The sequence below is a fragment of the Patella vulgata genome, chromosome 2 (genome assembly GCF_932274485.2).
Source record: "Patella vulgata chromosome 2, xgPatVulg1.2, whole genome shotgun sequence".
In the NCBI taxonomy this organism is placed as follows: domain Eukaryota; kingdom Metazoa; phylum Mollusca; class Gastropoda; family Patellidae; genus Patella; species Patella vulgata.
The window spans coordinates 44,503,442-44,523,244 of record NC_065880.2 but is presented as its reverse complement, the minus strand read 5'-3'; the positions used below and the strand labels follow the sequence as shown (position 1 = coordinate 44,523,244).

Below are 19,803 nucleotides of genomic sequence, written 5' to 3'. Positions count from 1 at the left end.
TTTTTCAGTTTCTGAAGAAGGGTTATTACAAACAACTTAATTTAAAATAACAATTACTTCCCTTTATAAAGTGTAAAATTCCAAACAAACGTGAGATAAAAATTATAATTTATATATACACATGTGACACACATTTACAGTTATATAAAATAAATACCATGATTCAAGCAAATTTACAATAAATCCTGAAGCATAAATAAGATTTGAAATAAATACATGAATACTAAAAGGACATAAATATTCAGATAAAGAATTTTTTATTCCCTTCAATACTTTGTGAGACAAGATCTCCTCTTGTTAAACTTAATCTGTAGACTAGACCGTATCTTTAGCCAGTTTAGTACTAGTTTATGACCATCCTTATATACGGTATCTCCTCTAATTAATAAAAATGTTTAAAACAATCTGTAAAGCAGACAATAACTTTATTTTTAAAATGTAAAACAAGTTTTCTTGCGAATGACTTTTCCAATCAACGGTTATAAATATGCATATGTTCAAAATATTTCTCAACAAAGCTGGGATTCTTTGCATTTAAATATTTGAGTATTATAATCAAGTAATGCCCCAACGAGCTAAAAGATAATAATCACTTTCTTTGTTTAAAATACATCGTAGGGACTGAAATTTCTTCGTTGGGTAGCAACTTAGATAAAAACGAACTTGGATACAATCATATTCTCTTGAACTACATATTATGGAAATAAATGAGTTAACCTTCAGACCCTCATTGACGTGTCTAAGATGATAAATATGCAATATTAACTATTACTAAAAGTTTCATAGTACAATATAAGGCAACTTATTATGGGATTTATCACCAGCCGATGGTTTAAACTTCAGGAAAAACTTTTAATGGAACGGAGGGGGCATCTGTGGCGCTATCTGTTAAAGCCCTGGTTACACGAACTGATTTCTTCCTTATCTGAAATATAAACATTTAAACTACCTTATAAATTTATCACGGATAGTGGACGTATACTATAAATCTGAAATGTAAGGATGATGAAGACATTTAAAGATTTATAACTACAACTGGATTTTTGTAAACAATTTCTCTTCATGTGAGCGTTTTGGGAGAAAGAGTAAAACCTTGATTGGTGTTGGATTAAACATGATCTACTACAAAAACTGGGCTGCTTAAAGAAACTTACCAGACCACTGTTTTTGTCGCCTTTTCTTGTTTTCTTGTTTTCTTTTTTGATATACTGAAAATTATATTAAATTTAAGTCAACATAACTAATTCCTCAATAGCTAAGATTTATAACTATTACTTGTCTAATAACTATTGCTTTATCCAAGTCTTATAACAACATTTTACTTAAGTTCGGAGTTATGACTATTGACGGGCATACGCCATACAATGTGCTATGGGGGAAATTTTGCCCGGGCAGAGGCACTATGGCCTACTTTTATATAGAATTCCAACTGCCAAGGGATCGTTTACGTGCACGCCAATGTATACACAGGACCTCGGTTTTTCGTCTCACCCGAATGACTAGACAGCTGTCCTTGTCAAGCCATCAGTCCTGCAGCACTGACAAGTGGAAACCACGTCGGAAAATCCCGATGATCTTTCTCGGCCAACGCAGGGATCGAACACGCGACCTCCATATTATTTATAAGCTTGCATTTCTGACACAATGCATGTCATTTACAACTTAGATGTGGATATGTGAATTGGGGAGATCGTATGTCTTTCATTTTAATCTAACAATTGTACGTGCAGACATCAGGTTAAGATGGCCGATCTGATACATAGAATAAAACAGATACTTACACTATTTCTAGGTGTTTTCTCATCTTCTTCTTCACTAAAACTACCACTATCTCTTTCTTGTTCTCCACTAGCTTTATCTAATAACAAACAACAAAATCCTATTCATTTCCGGAAATAAATATGTTTGCTAGATCGGTAAAGATAATGGTGCAATTTATTGGGTGATGCATAACCCGCAACAGCCCCTCCCACCGTACACGATAGATATGGAAAAATAAAAAGGTTTGATAATGTGCTATGTGCAATTCCCAAAACACAAGTGATATCAGTACACACAGGTAAAAATAGTAAGCGTCTTAAATGGCCTCAAAACGTTATAATCCCAAGAAATTCAGAGAAAAAAATAAATTTATCCAAGTCATAGGAAAAATATTCATTTTATCAAGCATTAACTCTAAAATATTAAGCAAAATCTAAGCATGGAAAAAACATTAGTCAAATTTGCTTTAATTGAAATAAATGTTCAATTCAGGATGCGAAATATCAGGTTAAAATATTTGTATAGGTATAGTTAATAATTTTCCTCAAAAAAACACAATAGCCTACCTTTATCTTGATTTATTTTATCTAAGATTGCTAATCCAACAGCCTGGTCACCAAAGCCAGGATCGCTTTTTGTATAAAATTTAGTTTTCTACAAAGATAATTAAAATCATTCAATTGTAACAGTAGTTCAATAGGACACTTGATATATTTAGTGTCTTCTTTCTTGTGTATTTCATAAAGGAAGTTTATATGATACTGTAATTATTATACGTCCACATTTTATGTAGGATTAATATGGCATCTATTTTTATTGAGTTACTGCCCCTGAAACCCAAACATTCCACTGAAGCTATAACCTGACGTTTAAAAACAGTCCGCAAACAGTCGTAAATAATCGAACATGTGCTATTCACTCGTGTCGGTTTCTTTTATTGACCAGTTTTTCTTGGTCCTCGCCAGTTGCAGATAGCCCAGTTAAAACTAGATTCGCCTTGCTTTAGTCCCAATATAACCTAAGCCATATTAAATGTTTTCATACCTTTCTTGCTTTGTCTACTTTAGGAAGTTCACTCGTACTTCCAAATCTAGGTCGTAACTTTCGTACAAATGAGGAAATTTTAGATTGAAGAGACCGTCTTGAAGGTTTATCCCCTCTCATTTCATGACTTCCCTAAAATTGAATAAACAAAACAAAGACATTAAGTTTACTATTCAATCTACATTGTATATGTTATTCTATTAACTGAATCTAAAGCAAATTAGCAAAAAATTGGACAGGTATTCCTTTTAATCAAACATCTAGTTTATTGGTTAAGGTCATAATTTAATATATTAAAATCATACACCATTAATACCAGAACAACGTTGCTCGCAAATGGAAGACAAGTGGCGTTCAAATATCATGTTATGTTTTATTTCATTTGTAATATAACATCAGCACAGCCTCCAATTGTTTTTAACCTATAGTGTCATAAACCGGATAATGAGTAACAAAAAATAGTTGTATGAAAACTATTGCATATACACTTCCTTAAACGGGTCTACACTGTTAAAATTATATGTATATTTACAGTTATAAGTATAGTAAAAATACAGTGCAGGATTTGTCAAATCACATGGTTTGTTTACTTATATTTAAAACGATGTAAGTGCATATCGATAAAGGGCTTATGTAAGATTACATCAAAATGAATGTAGAAATACAATCATATGTCAGTTTACTTTATGTGAGCTGTATATTAACAGAAATGTCATTTGAAATATTATTTTTACAGAAAATTGTAAATTTACTGTCAAATAGTGGTCACATCGGTTATTCCCCCTTTGACCACATATCAAATATTTAGTGACCTGTTAGTCAGTTTAGTCGACCCATTTTAGAGAATTAGACTATTCAAAATCTGAATGCACCGAACTGGCTAAAAAAGACAGGCATGTGCCATACGGTGGAAGCGGACGTTAAATAAAGCTATTTCACACACAATTAACGAATGTTGTTTCACATATTCGACTAAAAAGTCCGAAAAACTTTCTGTGTTCGTCAGGGTCGAACCTAGGAATAATTAGCCAATTAGCCAAGCGGGGACAAACAAATTCCTTTAAATAATTTTACCTAGGCAAAATACATAATATGTAATTCTACAATAGTTACGAAGTATTATTATATAAACTCTGTCAAAATACACAACATATTTAAATGTTATTGTACCAATTTATGTAAATTAACACCATTGTAATTTTACATGTATTCCATTTACAGATATGTACTTTTACATTACAGACTGTGAAATAACATGCAATGTTAAAATACAGTTATTACGATGGCAAAATTTCTGCCAGTTAACTAGTTTCTAAACTTCTTTCGTTCATTAACTCCGAATAAAACTACGCACAATACTTGAAACTTACCGAATCTGAATCGACAGACAATCTACTGGACGAACTGGCTGAATCTGGTGAATCAAAATTTATATCAGCTATACACATGGTCTGAGGTCTCGGAAGAGTTGGGCTGGGTTGTGTTATTTCAACTGAAAATGACAAAAAGTGTTTAAAAGTATTAAAAGTGTTAAATTAGAACGCCGATTGCTTTACTGTTTATTCATGGTTTTGTTACAACCCCCCCTCCCCCTCTTCAAATCAGGTTTGTAAAAAAGTTGTATTCTGTTATGTTGGAACCTTGATGCAGGAAAATATTGCTTATACGTTTCAATTATAGTTTTGAGAGAGATTATAGACTAACCTTGTACGGGTGATTGAGCCGAGACAGTTTCAGCTGTTGTGGCCTTTTCAATAAGAGAGTCATCTTTAAATTCAGAAGATGATCTGTGTTTAACTATTGGAGAGGCTGGTGGAGGTATATTATAAATAGAATCCGTGTCATCATCTTCGTAATACGTATTTCGTGGGCTATCTGTCAGGTCACTTGTAAGACTACATCTATCAATAGACTTTTCGGGTAGTAATGGCGCGGGTCCACGTTTCATCAAACATGGAAAAGGATCTGGAATACTGCTACATGATGAATCTAGAAATGAAAAAGGTTTTTTTAAAATTAAGCCCCCAACAATGAAAGGCTTATACTGACAAAATGTCCGTACTCTATCTAACAATGTATCGGACATTCTAGAAATGGGAGTTTAGGATCCTACTTTTCTCCGCCAACCAGACTAATGAAGACGGTGTCATTCCAACTGCCAAGGGTTCTTTACGTGCACGCCAACGTTTTTCGTACCACACGAACGAAGACACTGTTCTTTCCAGGCCTCCCGTCCTGCACCACTGGCAAGATTAAACCGAAGAACTTTCTAGGTCAACACCTGGATCGAACCCCGTTGGACCACCGTCTTAATATATTTCCATGGCAGGCGTTTATCTCATATAAAAGTTTGAACTAATGACACAGAATATCCCTCATGAAATAAATGTCTATATTTGGGGTGAATCAAAATATTAAGAATAGTGAAGAAATTTAAATCTAAAAAAGTGCAGAAAGATAGTCATGGCTTACCATCACTAAGATAAGAAAATCTATAAGTATCGCCTTCAGAAGCAGACCGTTGAGTACTAAACAGTTGAGCTGATGATAGAAGGAAATAAGGAGACAGACATAATATATTATTCTTGAAAAACCCAAGATACTAATCTAAATGGCTACATTATTCAAGTATTTTTTTTAAAAGGCAGAAAACAAATTTGTAGAAGTATATATACTAGAGTAGAGAAAGCTAAGATCTAAGAAAAGAGAATCATTCCAGTTATTTGATATTTTTCTCCATATATATTATGTAGCTTTGGGTGGAAATGTACAAAATGGAATATCGCTGTAGATATCAAATATTTTTACGTATTAATATTATAATTTGGACGTAGTGACAAAACTTCACAAATGTAAAGACTATATTGAAAATATATTTGTATTGCTTAAAATGTAAACAATCGATGTCATTGTCATAATAGTTAGTTATATATATTGACGCCCTAGTATGTATAATGTATTATACTACTATGTATAATATTTATATTCAGTTAGCTATAATATTTACCTTTGAGATGTCGTAACTTGGAACGATTTAGCTGTGGGGAATTGCAGGGTGATTCCCCTCGTAATCTTGACACCGCCTCTGTAAAAATAAAACCCAATTAAAAGTTTTACAGCCATTTGGAAATTACACATTTTCTGGCATTCCCGTTCAATATGAATGGTAAATTGGTTAATCTGGGGATTATCTTAAAGTTTTTCTAACTCTACAAAAACCCATTCCAAATGAAATTGTTAAGTATAATTGTAATAAAATCTTAAATGGAAAAAACCCCAATATAATAAGGGACAATAAAGTTACGCCCACTTCGTAAGAGAAAACTTCTTAAAATATAAATCTATAAATTCAGTGATATATTGCCAGTATCAATAATATATGACATTACCGAGCCATTACGCATCGGGGTCCTGACATATAGTTTTCCATTTGATGTGATTTGACTATACATTGACATCTTGCATGTAAAAGTAGAATATTTTCCGAATTTAAGAAAGATCCCCTCAGCCATACACATGTGTTATATAAACGTTTAGTTCGGTAAAAAAAAAACCCATCAAAATTAACACAGTTATATGGGGCAACAATCACTGGTTTGTTATACACTTGCACGACGATTCGATAAGTATCTTCTTATCGTTATCAAGCACGATAAGAGGATACTTATCGAAACGTCGTGCTAGTGTATAATAAACTTGTGATTGTTGTCCCATTCCCATATAACTGTGTTAGTTTTGTTATGTTTCCAATCGCTAAATGCCACTAAAGGATTAGATGTAGTTCGGTACTTGAATTTTCGGTAATTCGGAGAGACTATGGTTATTATGTAGAATCAGATCTGGCTGAATGAGGCACAAAGGTAAAAAAAAATCATGCACTATGCATCAGTTTGATCTCTGTTGTGGACTAGAGATTTATCTTTGAAGTTAGTACACCATAATATCAATTTTAACAAAACATTGCTGTGATTGATAATTACTGAAACAAACAAAACGAATTTCCATAGCAACCAAAAACAGTAAATATCATGCACTTCTGGTAAGTTCGTCACTTAGGGTTTCGGGAATAAAAAAAAAAGTAAATTTTGAAGAAAAAGATGCTTGAAATATTGAACATGTTTCGTGCCTTATGTCAAACAAGGAACCCGCGATATGTGTCCCATTTAGCAAGACCTGATCACATGACATTATTCCACATTATTTACATTTATTTTTTACCAAAAAAATACAAAGGTTTTATACTTTGATGAATTTAATTTGAAAATTTCTAAATCGTACTTGGAAAAGCTGACATATTGGTATAATTTTCATCAAGATGTAAATGTGGGTCCATTTGTATATAATCTTCATCAGATGTAATTTCAGACTGACGGGATGGTTGGTTAACATAACCTTTTGGTTGGTATCCGTGTGGTTTCGGGGCAGGAAGGTCAAAGGTCGGGTCTAAAATGCCACTGTCTAAATCTGTAAAATGGGAGGGAATATAAATTTTGTTAGTATGTGACAAGAACACGATATTAGTATAGGTATATAAGGTATATAGAAATATGAACAGACCAAATAACTTTATAGAAAAAAATAAATAAAATTATTTTTTAGAAAAAACATCCACCGATATTTTCAAAAAGAAATATGATAAAGGAAAAAAGATTTTCACCTTGTTTCTGGTCTAAAACAAAACGGACAAGTTTGTGACACAAATCTGTGTGTCCTTCTCGTTCAGCAATTGTCGACGGATATTCTTTATTGATATTTTCCGTACACGCCGCAAGGATCATACCAGGGTACTTCATAAGTTCTTGGACAAACTGTTCCAAATTATATTCTGCAGCAAAGTGCAACGGCGTCGGCCATATTGATTTACTTTTATCGTCTGGAAGCATAAACATAGAAAATATGTGGATTTTGGTGACAGCAATGCTCAAAAACAATTTTATTTATCAAACACGCACCACAATATAAACAAGGTTCACTTTCTTCTTTATTAGTGTTTAACTTTCACTTCCTCCGATGGCGATATCGCAGAAAAGTTGTCTTATTTTATTATGCTTAGCACACGCGCAGGGGTCTTCCTGTTATGGAAAACCGGAGTATCCGGAGTAAACCCACGAACTTGAGAAGGCGCCCCCGATCTCCTAGCCACATGCGCAATACAAACCCCAGATGAGCGACCAGCTAAAGCTCGATGCGCGACACTCTAGACCACTAGGCCATCCACACTCTGTTTTACTTTCTCCTAACCATCTCGTATTACGTCTTATGTAAGCTATTTAACCAGTTCTTGTGGCACGAGTATTTTAAAACATTTTTAAACAAGGGGTATATCAACCTATTCCGCTATACCTAACAACTGAAATATATACAAATAATTTATTGGTTTAGAAAACGAGATATTATATAGGGTACCTGTGAAGTTGACATCATCTATTGAGAGAAAGGCTTGAAATACAGATGGCGATGATTTCAATCTGATTTTTTGTACCAATGCTTCATCTAATGCTTTAGCCGTGTATGTTCTGAGACCTAATGCTTGACACAAGAATCCAACGGGATTGACTACATCATCCAATAAAGATCTCATTCGGTCTAGTTTAGTCTCAACTACAATCTTCTCTTCTCCCAGTGGTTGGTTATCTGACACAATACTTAAGTTGAGTTCACCTTTAGCACTTTCTGCAAATTGCAAAAGGAAGTCTAATAGATGATATAAATATACATCACCTTCCTGACCCATCATAGGAGGGACGGGGATTCCAACAGTACTGTCCAGTACATAAAGTAATGGGTATTGCTAACCCCAAAGAAACTTTATCGTTCATTCCAACAAGCTCACGGAATAAACAAGAATCATGCAATCAACAAACAAAATATATACGAAATAAAAAAAAAAGTAACAAGCTATCGAAATAAAGAAGCAAACAATTCTAGAAATAAATAAATCGACTATTGTACTAAACAATAGAGTGATACGTTCAAGACGTGATACGTGGGACATTAACCGAGGGTGGCATCGCAGACAATCGACATGCGGGATTTATACACCAATCGCTGGGTAATAGGTTTAATGAATGTTCGACAAATTGACTGTAGATTGTCTTTTTATAATAATATTGGGTGGGACTATTTTGCCTGGTGCATTCCAAATGATGATAACTAATATTCTGAGTTTTTAGGTTAATTTTCGTCTGCTCAAATATTATAAATCATAATTTAGACTACAAGAGGAAGAAAGAAAACTGTATGATATAAAATTAATATTTATACACTGGAAAAAAAATAAAAAAATCTGTAATATGTCCAGACCAGGAAGATCTACTGCACACTTGATGACAAACATGTACATGATATACTAGAATTGAGTATACTTCCTCTTTAAATATATGTCACGACATAAACTATATATATACACATCATGTTTAATGACAAAAAACACAATTGGGTACACACTAATCAAATATTGCCACACGTAAGAAGATAATGCAATCATTGGTTTGGAAATAACAGATCTCACAATTGCCCGAATTCTGCCACCCTTCCACACCCAGGGTTTATACTGCGGATTTTCTCTTATTTTATGTTTAACAGCAGACGTCTTTATATTTCAAGAATCCCTGTATAGTCCAAGAGTCTAACAGTATTATTATCCTATATTTTGCTCTTTATAAAGCTTCAACGGATAACGAAACGATATTTCGCGCGTTTGTAGGAATAAACGACGGTGGTGGTTTCTTGCCATAAAAATTTTGTGGAAAAGTTTCGTTCGGGTAAATTGGGCCAATTATCGTTCGAATATCACACTTCTGCTTAGTTTGGGATTGAACACCAAATTGTTGTCTGTTTTGTTTTAAAATACACTGCAAACCGCACAATCAGGGCTGTCGCCATTACATTGCCAATGTTATTAATTACATTACCATTACCATCACTGTTTAAATGTAATCATTACAATGACTTTCTCATTTTTAGCAATGCAATTAATTACCATTACCCATCACAATAGGTAAATATAACTTTTAATCGCAGAAATATTACAAATTTATTTTAAATATATATATGATGCATTGTGAAGTAAATTTATTGAAGATATTACCTGGAAGTTTGGCACAATAGACAGCTTTATCCAGTGAGTCTATGACGATGCCTTCATCGGTTGAATCACAATGTATTTGAACCCCATTCTCTGCCTTCCGATCCAGTATAACATAGATATAATCACCCTATGATTAAATAATAAGTATTAATAATGTGAAAACGTGGTCAAATAGTTATTCGGGCATGATGATGGGGTTCTCCCTTTTCGAGATCCATCAGTACCATTACAAAGCCATAACAATCTAATCCTTTACTTGTACGCCAATGTTAACATGCGACCTCGGTTTTTCGTCCCATCTGAACGACACTGTCCCTTGCCAGGACTTCTGTCATTCGCCATTGTCATCTCGATGAACTTTCTCGGCCAACTCAGTGATCGAACACTTACTCACTAAGCCACCGTGGCTCTCGAATCTCTGTCGTGTTTTCTTTCAGAAATGCAAAGTTTCCAAATTTCAGGCTATACCCTGAAATAGTGTGTGGTGAGTTTAATTTAAACACACTTTTATCGTCCAGTAACCTGTAAAATCTGAGGCCGTCCCTTCTGTAGAGATTACGATCATATTGCATGACCATATTACATTACAATATTAAATGTATGCTATTCATTTTTTTATCTTAACCACACAATATGCTTACGTGGTGTACTCAACATTTATACAAGTAAGACAGCAATTAGGCCGTAATCCAGTCTTACCTGTTGTATATGATCTGGGATAACCTGGTAGACATGATTAATTTGTTTGTTTGATGGCGGCACAGAATAAATATCATCATCATCATCCGAACCACATCCTTCATATACTTCTATAATAGTCACTAACGTACCCTTTATTGTTTCATTGTCATTATTTACACAACATATTTTACAATCAAATATATGTTTACTTTGTCCATCGGCTTTCAATAGCGTTTCGACATCGCTCTTCTCAACGCCCAGTAGAACGACCACGCAACGAGTGGGTATTAAGCCTAGAAAGTTTGTTTTTGTTTTGCTTGCTGATTCTAACAATTCGGGCGTTAATAATAACACTTGCACACAACACTCAGCAGAGAATTCAAAATCTGGAGTTGAGAATAATTCCGTTCTGACAGGCAGATTGTATTCCTGGCTGGTAAATTTATTCGTAAGAAATGTCGCCCATTGCTCCCCATCTGAGGCATAAAACAATAGCACTTCACCCATCTGAAAAAAAAGATAAAACAATGTGTCATTATGTCTTGAACAGTTTCATTTGGAATAACGGCTTCAGAGCGAAAGTTTTGAAAGTGATTCGTCCATGTATATTAATGTCAGATACAGTTTATCATTTTATTATTAAATTCATTTAGTAATTATTAAAAAAATAGGCTTCATAATGCCTTGGTTCGTCGTGTACAATTTTGATAAAAGGAGGAGATGTGCGAAGGAATATGGTTCGCTATTTGGTTCTTTCTCTTTAAAAAAAGAAAATAAAGCACATTTGGATTGAACTGTAATATTAAACACAAAATAACCTCATTATACAAATATTCCCCCCAATTCAAGGACAAAATATATTGACACTGGTCTAACCTCCCACAGCCCTGCTTAATCTAAGAAAGAGTGCTTTTCTGTTTGAAGATGAAAAACTACGTATCGCAGTTCTGAGACATATAAGCGCGATAACGAAGACTTCTTTCCAGCTGGGATTTCTTCAACTCTGTAATTTGAGTTTCCAAATATTCTGGTACTGCAAACCACAACATGTACGGTCAATAGTTCAGGTTTATTGATCGCTGATGCTACAATGTGTAAGAGGGAAACTGAGAAGAATACAAGAAAATACAGTCACAGCTAGAATAATTACCTTAATTCTAATTCTATCAATTTTGTCCAGAGAGTAAAATTATTCCAATGTTATCCAATGTCTGTATAAATCCAAGAAGTAAAATTACAAGGCTAACATGGCTAATACTTTACACGTCTGCTCACACGGGTGTAGACAGTAGGCTACTAACTGTTTCAACATTCAAAATACTACTGCACATATAATCAATAATAGAAAGAAGGAAGACAATATCAGTTCCCCCTCAAACAAAAATGACAAACCAGCATCTTCCTTGTATATTTTTAGCTACAAATCAACTGTTTGTTTGCTTATTGATTTAAATATTTCGTTTCGTATACTATTAAGTCTAAAAAATATGATCAATTTACTTAGTATAATCATTGATAATACACAAACTTTGATACTTCCTGGTACAACACTGAAATACCAATGTTCAATAACATACATCATAATAACATGGTAGACACATGAACGTCGCATACGTAAAGCCCTACCAGACAGGCTGATTAAATCCTAACACTATTTCGTTTCTTTTTGTAGGTTCTGATTTTATTCTACACAAATTAATAAAATTTGATATTTATTTCGATTCGTTTTGAAGTTGCTAATTTTATTCTACACCAATTAAAATCATAACTTTATTTGTTTTATTCTGATTATTCTAATTTTCTACACTTATTCAAACTATATATTTATTTCATATGTTTTTGGTGGTTTTAGTTTTCTACGCCAATTAAAATTACAACTTTAAGTAGTTTCCTTTTGACAGTTCTGATTTCTACACAACATATGTTCGAAACCGATTTATAATGAAAAGAAACTCGGTACAGGCAACCTTGGACACTTGCCGAAGCTGGGTCAAGTAAGTTCAATGAGTGGAACTTAGTTTTGATTCAAGTCCGCTACATTTCACTGACGGTGATATTGCAAACAAGTCGCCAACTTGCTTATAATATACATGTCTGAGAAATGGCATGAGGTGTTCAAGAAAAGAAATAAAAGGCCCCTTATATTGGGAGACGAGGTAATCCCTGGTTAATTCCAACTGCAGAGTTTATTATGTTCTTGTCAGCCCAGTAATGTAGCGGGAAGAAGAACCTGGTGTAATTCCTTTAACTTTAACTGTAAGCTGAAACAGCCTGAGTATATATTTATCATGCGCAAAAAAGTAATCTTGGTATAGCCTGCGGTTGTGGAAAAGTTTATGACAAATCCCTTAGTCTAAGTGTTTGTTTGCAAGGCAGTTAATTAATTATAAACAACTAGATTTTATCGCCTTTCTTGCTGTCTCTATTGTTTATTTACGTTTATTTTTGCATATAGAAAGTCATTCTGCACATCACTGAGTCTCGCTAGAAACTGTCTTTCCATGTAAAAATGTGTCTGATGTCACAACATTTATGACGTTTTGGTGTACTATTTGAAAGATTAAAAAATATTTGCAGAATACATTTGTTTGTAATGGCCCGAGGGAAATTCCCAGTACACTGTATTACACAATACTTCAAAGTATTGACAGATCTATATTTTTAGTCAACTGACATAATAGACTAAATATTGTCCCAAGGTCAGATTAATATTTTTGTAAAGTGAACTAGGAAGTAGGCAAACGAATCACGTGGGAATAAAGCCTTTGTTTATTGTACATTGCACTATAGAATTAAACCTAACAAACATTTATCTGTAAATAAAAAAGACAATATACCAGAAACAAAATATAACTAAGGGATTATATATTTATCTCCTTTATTTCAAGCACTCGGTCAATATCAGAACTATCTACGTTGAGAATACATCTCTGCACTGGATGACCGCCTTATTAAAAAAAAAAATTGGTATTCTATTTTGTTGTGCGTTTCCAATGGGTTTTACATCTTTCATACCCACGAAGACTAAATGTGTTACGGCAAGTTTTTGGCGTGAGGTAACCCACTAGAAACATCAACGCTGATTGGCTAATCAAATGTCTGACGTCATAGGTCGAAAGCCGCTCGAATTACCTCTGACGCGATTTTCCACTACAATCGGTCAGATCTTAGAGGCCATTGAAAGTTTTAAAAAATACGAAACGAAATATAGATCTGTGTTTTAATCAGATTGAATATGATTCATAGTATTTTGAATATGATATTATGGATATAATATTATCATGACCAGAAACCACGAAACTCGACTATCAGTGACAACAAATCTTCAAATCCGGTAACTCCACACCAGAAGACACGACATATTCTTGGACGACCATGTGATAAAGCGATAAAGTAATTCAAATGGAAACAAATCGTGTGCTCGTCCTTGTTAGAGACATGTCATGTTCATGGAGCTGACCTTTTAGGTCCGGAAAATTTTGTTTTTGTAGTTTGTTGGGCACTCATTTTATGTTTGATACAGAAATAATAAATGGATGTAATCTATTGGTAGAAAATAATAGTTTCTTTAAATAGCAACATGCGTTGATATTGCCGAACCACCATTTTGTCACATTACTGTTATTATATATAAATAAGTTCATTTGGGAAGATATGAAACCGTTACCGTTTTTCTGGCTACAATTGCCTTCAAGAGAAAGGGAACTTAGACAATTGTCATAAAACAGCTCCTCTTGAAGAGGGTATACTTGTCCGAATAGGCATATATTGCAGATTTTTTAAGATGATTTCGTAGATTCCTGAGTCCAATGTCATTTATTTAAAATGTTTTCACACAGAATCCTATCAATGCTAAAGGATTGTGAGATTGTGGGTGTTAAATTATAACACCATATCTACATGTAAATCTTAATATGAAGAAACGTGGGCCGTGATAAATCAATGTTAAAACTTGTAACACATTGACTGAGAGTGTAATTAATGAGTTTAGAATAATTAACCCGAGGATGTAATAAAGTTATATGTTTAACTTATCATCTCTACCTCTTCACCCAGTGATATATAAGGCGATTTTTGACCTGATTAAAAGGTTTGTACGGTATTACACGAGGATATAGACACGTGTTATATTAATTAAATTCCCTTTGATGTTTATAATATACATATACTAGTATATATAAAAAATGTCCGTAATATGTTTATACAATAAAGTAAATTCATCCTTTCTAGATAATTATTTTATTACTGACATGTTTCATACAATTTTCAAAGTAATGTAGGTAAGTAGGTATAGAAACAATATATTATATATTAAATTCTGTGGTGACAGAGCTGCGCCGTTTCCCACATAATATTTACCTACGTAAATCTATTAATTATGTTTGGAATGTAAAAATCCCTGATCCTTACCCAACAAAAAGAAGTAGAAAATGTCCGACATAGCCCGTGTAACAATAGTGAATGTGTTGTGTTTTGTTTTTTTGTTGTTATTTTTTTTTCTTTTGGGGGGGGGGGGGGTATTTTATTTTTAAATCGTGTGGTAATAGAGCTGCGCCGTTTCCCACACATATATATGCCGTTGTGTAACATACTGGTGCCTATAACATTCCAACGTAATTTCTTCAGGTAACTCATACATCATATAGATGCAGATAATAATAATATGATTTCCTGATTAATTTATTAATTAGTGATATACACAATTAATACATGCGTCAACAAGTGTATAATTAACTTGTCTGATGTCTTAACTTATTTATTAGTGGATGCATATTAATGAAATGAAATGTGTTTAACGTCCTACTTTTTCGCACTGATTAGGCTAATGGGAGACGACGGGATGCATAGAAATCCTGCGTATGGTTCACATGGACCAGCAACATGATATAAACATAACTATATTCCCATCGAATTAAAGTTTTGTTCAATTTTATGATTCTACAAATTTCTGTACATTTTGAGGTTATTTGGGGACGAACTCTAGTACTGTGTCAAATATAGAGAACGTTATTTTTGCTTCCTTTAAGGTTTTCGCGCACCGACTGACCATATTTTTTTTTTTTCATTTTCCTCCCACTTAAAATAGAATAATAGAACAATCATATACTTTAAACGACTTTAAATTTCTTTGACATTAAAACAGGTTGATATTCAAAATCCAATCATACTTTTAAATTCTTTTTCATATTCCTAAATTAATTTGATATTGTTGGATACCGGTACATGTAATTGAAAGATCATTGCCTTCCATCCCACACTTCGATAATTAGAAAAAATAGAATTTTAGGAATCCGATGAGCAGTCATCTAATTATCAGTCGATGATTATAGCAATGAAGATATTTTCATTTGTTTTTTTGGTTTTTTTTTTTAAAAAAACCCCACAGTATTAAAGTACTTGAAAATATGCTAGATGTTCACCTCATAGTGATATATCAATCTGTCCATCTTACATTCAACGAAATAAGCCATCATGACATTAAACTAATACTCATTGGCCTGAAGACATGTTCCTGTGACCCGAATAATCAATCCCATTTATAGTTTAGTACTTTTCAATACATGCGTTCTATTCACGATTCACCCACTAAAAAGATTTGTACATTGCATTATGGTGATATCCTATAGGTATTTGCAATGTGTAGAAAAAACCCCATTTAAAACCGTTGCCCGGGTGTAGATGCATATTTAAAGACCCGAGTGACTAATTTGCAGCATGATAGGAATTTCCTTATACGACCCATTTCGGAAATTGTTAATGGTTTAGCATGGTTTTCTTTTTACGATATTTTAATTGTGTAACGGGCTTACTTGACTCACCTCGCCGAGTCATCATTTCTGACATAGTCCTACTGAACTCATGCGAACTGTTGAATGAATATATCAACGACAGGGTTACAACATGCGGAGAAGAATACACTTGTCCCATCGTGTATACTATGATTAATATTTTGTCAAAACAAATACGTCCATGCTACCCCATGTTTGAATCATCGTTCTAAACCTTGTGAGGTTGAATCACTGATACACCGACGTTTTAAGCACATATGTCAAATAGGTGCTAACCCGTGCTAAGGGGAGCTAATTAATTAGGTTTAGTGGGAGGGTTCCACACAGAAGCTTGGGTTAAAGTAGCTAAATCTCTAACTCAATATCATCCAAAGTCTTCAACATTGAAAATATGAATTATTTGTCAAATTAGATCAACATTCATGTTGTGATCTTACCGGGAAGAGATGGGCTTCTGATATCCAATATTTAAGACAAAATAAACATTTTACCATTGGTACACGAATCGTGTACCTTAATGCGTTTATAACAAGGGACTCGAAGAACGAGACTAGACATATTCCACAACTCATGTCAAACGGTGACCTCATATTCTTATCTGGAGAGCTTGCGCCAAAAATACTATCGGCTTAGACTGAAATAACCAGACGCTAGAGATTGCCATTAGATTGCGCGACTTATGGCATATTTCGCCGAACGTAACTGATTAGAAATTACAGTAAAAACAGAAACGATTGAATGTTAATCAGTTTATATACATTCATATTACATTATTATATGCGATGCGACCCATTTGTATCAATTTCTAGGTCCCGAATATTAGCGATTTAGCTCCTTTAAACTATCCAAAGGGATCAGAACTCGTGAAGGTACCCAATCTTCGTAAAGCTAGAAGCCCCATACTCTACAACTAAGCTATCGCATAACCAAATCCGTCCTACAGCAAAAGGAGTAGGGTCGCCTGTCAAATCTCGTGGGTTTTCTCCGGGTCCTCCGGTTTCATCCCCTTTGCTAAAGACCCCTACGCGCAAGCGAATTATTGAAATAAAATTGAACCAAGTGTTAGTCCCGAAATGAATTAGTTTGTGTCGAGTGGACGTTAAGAAAAAGGGGTGGTTTATGAAGTTTTGTATTACAGTTTACGCAATAAAGCTACTTTCAATTTACCAACGTATTCAATGTTGCTATATGTAGCATTATGTCAACAAGGACACCGTAAGGAAAGAAAGACAACACTTAAACAATTACTTCGATAGGATGAATTATTTGGACACTGTTAACATATTCAGGTTTGTGTGTCAGCTTCTTAAAATAGTTTTAATACAAGGACTATTTTGGGATCCTTTGTATTAACATTTACATAGCTTATTAGCCAGTGTATTATTTACATATTAGTATTTAGTATTTACATAACTTCTTATATTACACCGTCTTCATTAGCCTAGTCGGACCAAAACAGTAGGACGATAAATCCCATTTCATTTCTTATATTACATACATGCACAATAGATAATGATAAGCTATGTAATATTCTTCTTTAACTGCAATTAAATTTAGAACAGCTATTTTCAAACTGGAGGCAATTGGCTTCCAGGGGAGGAATTTCCAATGTAGAGGGGTGGGGGAGGAATTTTAACAAGAATTTTAGTCAGGGGAGGAACTCCAGAATGGAAAGAATAAGATGCACTATGCATATGTATCTGATGAAATACAAATATGTAAATATACACAAATGTATAGGCGATCAGGAATTAACAATTAACAGACTTAATCGAGTTTGGGACTATTCAGTTATTAAGGGTTAATATACGATGCTTGGGTAGCATCTCTAGGATAGGCCATTTGATAACAGATAATACAGTAATTAGGCTTCATAAAATGTTTTAATAACACTGTAAAATTTAGAAGGAGATTATAAACACAGGTAAAATACTTATTAAATAAATACACTTACCTTAGTATATCATATATTCACAGTTATTGGAGCGAATCAGAAATGGGATATTAATCTTCTTGTATAGGCCGACACAGTATACTATACTCCTAGCAGACGACACTATACACTAATATTACTTTACTGTCAAATTTCATTAAAATTTAAGAGATATCCACACAACACACCTTTTACAGACTGTAAATACAAATAATTTGGATATTAAGGTTATTGTGAGACTATGAATCATAATATGGACGCGAGTTGTCTATGACAAATGACATGTTAGTCCTTTATCGTCCATGTTATGTCTGCTTTCGACTCTCACTAGCAATAGTGTTAACGCTGTATATTACTTCCCAGTCGTATATAGCCAATCACTAAACATGTACATTCCCCTAGACTATGTAAGCAATTTCTGACACATCTTGCCTATATGTATCCTATATACGCTCTCTTGTTTTTATTTCTAGTTTTAGTAACATATTTCCAGTATAGTTTCTAATTTTAACTTTTACTTTGCCATACATTATACCGAGCACAGTTATATTTTAAAATAAAATGTTATTATGCTTTTTTTCAAACTTTTATTACTCTTTTATTTTCAAACCTCAAACATTTTACTAATGCGCTTCCGTACCATCGTATAGATAGATATATATTAAGATTTATTTTATTTTTTCTGACAAATTTATACATACTGTACGTCACATTTTGTATAGAAACTCACTTAAACATCTACAAAACGGTATCATCAAATTACGTCTAATCGAAAACTATTATTTTACCAACCTGACAAGAACCCTGAAGGGCCGATGCTTCTCTAAAGTAATAAAATTATTAGCCAGTTTGTACCGTTGAACAAGATATGATAAACTATTTATATTATTTTATGTTGATATTTCCTGCTAAATTTCATCACAACCTTATACGCTGAAAGCACACTCATTCAAACCCTAAATAATATGCCCATAATTACACAAGATAAGATCAGTAAATGTTGTTTTCAAAAGAAATTACAACTAGGGATTTTGAAATAAAACAAAACGGGCAATATTGAGTATGGGCAAAAACCCACAATGATATACAGGTATATAAATACAATATTTTTTGTAATAATAATATTTATTATTATCTATATTGTACAACCGGGAAGTTAACAAAGGACAATGACTTATAACATCATTATGTACGTAAATTGGAAGCTTTGGAAATTCCACAAACGTCAAAAGAGAATAACAAAAGACCGTCCATTCAAAAAAATAAATAATAGTTCACATTTAATCAGGAGTTTAAGGCTTTAGAAATATGTTTGACAAGTTATATGAAGATCATATTATAGTGATAAGGCAGTATAATACACACTAAGCCAGTACTCAGATATTGAAATAATTTTCTCTATAAAACTGATTTTGTCAGGGTAGTGGCTGTAAATCATAACATAATCTGTTAACAATAGGAAACATTTTAATAAACATTAACAAATCCATTTATTTAGAGAGAGA

At 33.5% G+C, this 19,803-nt stretch overlaps 1 protein-coding gene across 5 annotated transcripts; it reads right to left on the bottom strand.

The window, feature by feature from the left end:
- Positions 1 to 408: 408 nt before the first annotated feature.
- LOC126810743 (phosphoinositide 3-kinase adapter protein 1) lies at positions 409 to 18,716 on the bottom strand. 5 transcript variants are annotated; one of them, XM_050535973.2, is made up of 16 exons: positions 18,320 to 18,716; positions 11,727 to 11,787; positions 10,595 to 11,083; positions 9,896 to 10,022; positions 8,212 to 8,478; positions 7,463 to 7,678; positions 7,084 to 7,269; positions 5,813 to 5,890; positions 5,278 to 5,346; positions 4,510 to 4,794; positions 4,176 to 4,297; positions 2,806 to 2,937; positions 2,328 to 2,415; positions 1,782 to 1,858; positions 1,155 to 1,208; positions 409 to 925 (listed from the first exon to the last, which is right to left on the bottom strand). In XM_050535973.2, exons 3-16 carry the CDS (start codon positions 11,081 to 11,083, stop codon positions 833 to 835), a joined length of 2,283 nt encoding a protein of 760 aa, XP_050391930.1. In that variant the 5' UTR covers positions 11,727 to 11,787; positions 18,320 to 18,716; the 3' UTR covers positions 409 to 832. The 5 variants fall into 5 exon arrangements, with proteins under 5 accessions (XP_050391930.1, XP_050391929.1, XP_050391931.1 ...); XM_050535972.2 differs by lacking the exon at positions 11,727 to 11,787; XM_050535974.2 differs by lacking the exons at positions 5,278 to 5,346; positions 11,727 to 11,787.
- Between the last annotated feature and the right edge of the window lie 1,087 nt (positions 18,717 to 19,803).

Bases quoted from the DNA above. Each gene is read 5' to 3' on its own strand.
- LOC126810743 (XM_050535973.2), bottom strand. From the start codon at position 11,083: ATGGGTGAAGTGCTATTGTTTTATGCCTCAGATGGGGAGCAATGGGCG. The intron at 5,891-7,083 runs GTACGATTTAGA...TTATTTTTACAG, and splicing joins CAATATGTCAGCTTTTCCAA to AGGCGGTGTCAAGATTACGA. The intron at 1,859-2,327 runs GTAGGCTATTGT...GTTTGTTATTAG, and splicing joins TAAAATAAATCAAGATAAAG to ATAAAGCTAGTGGAGAACAA.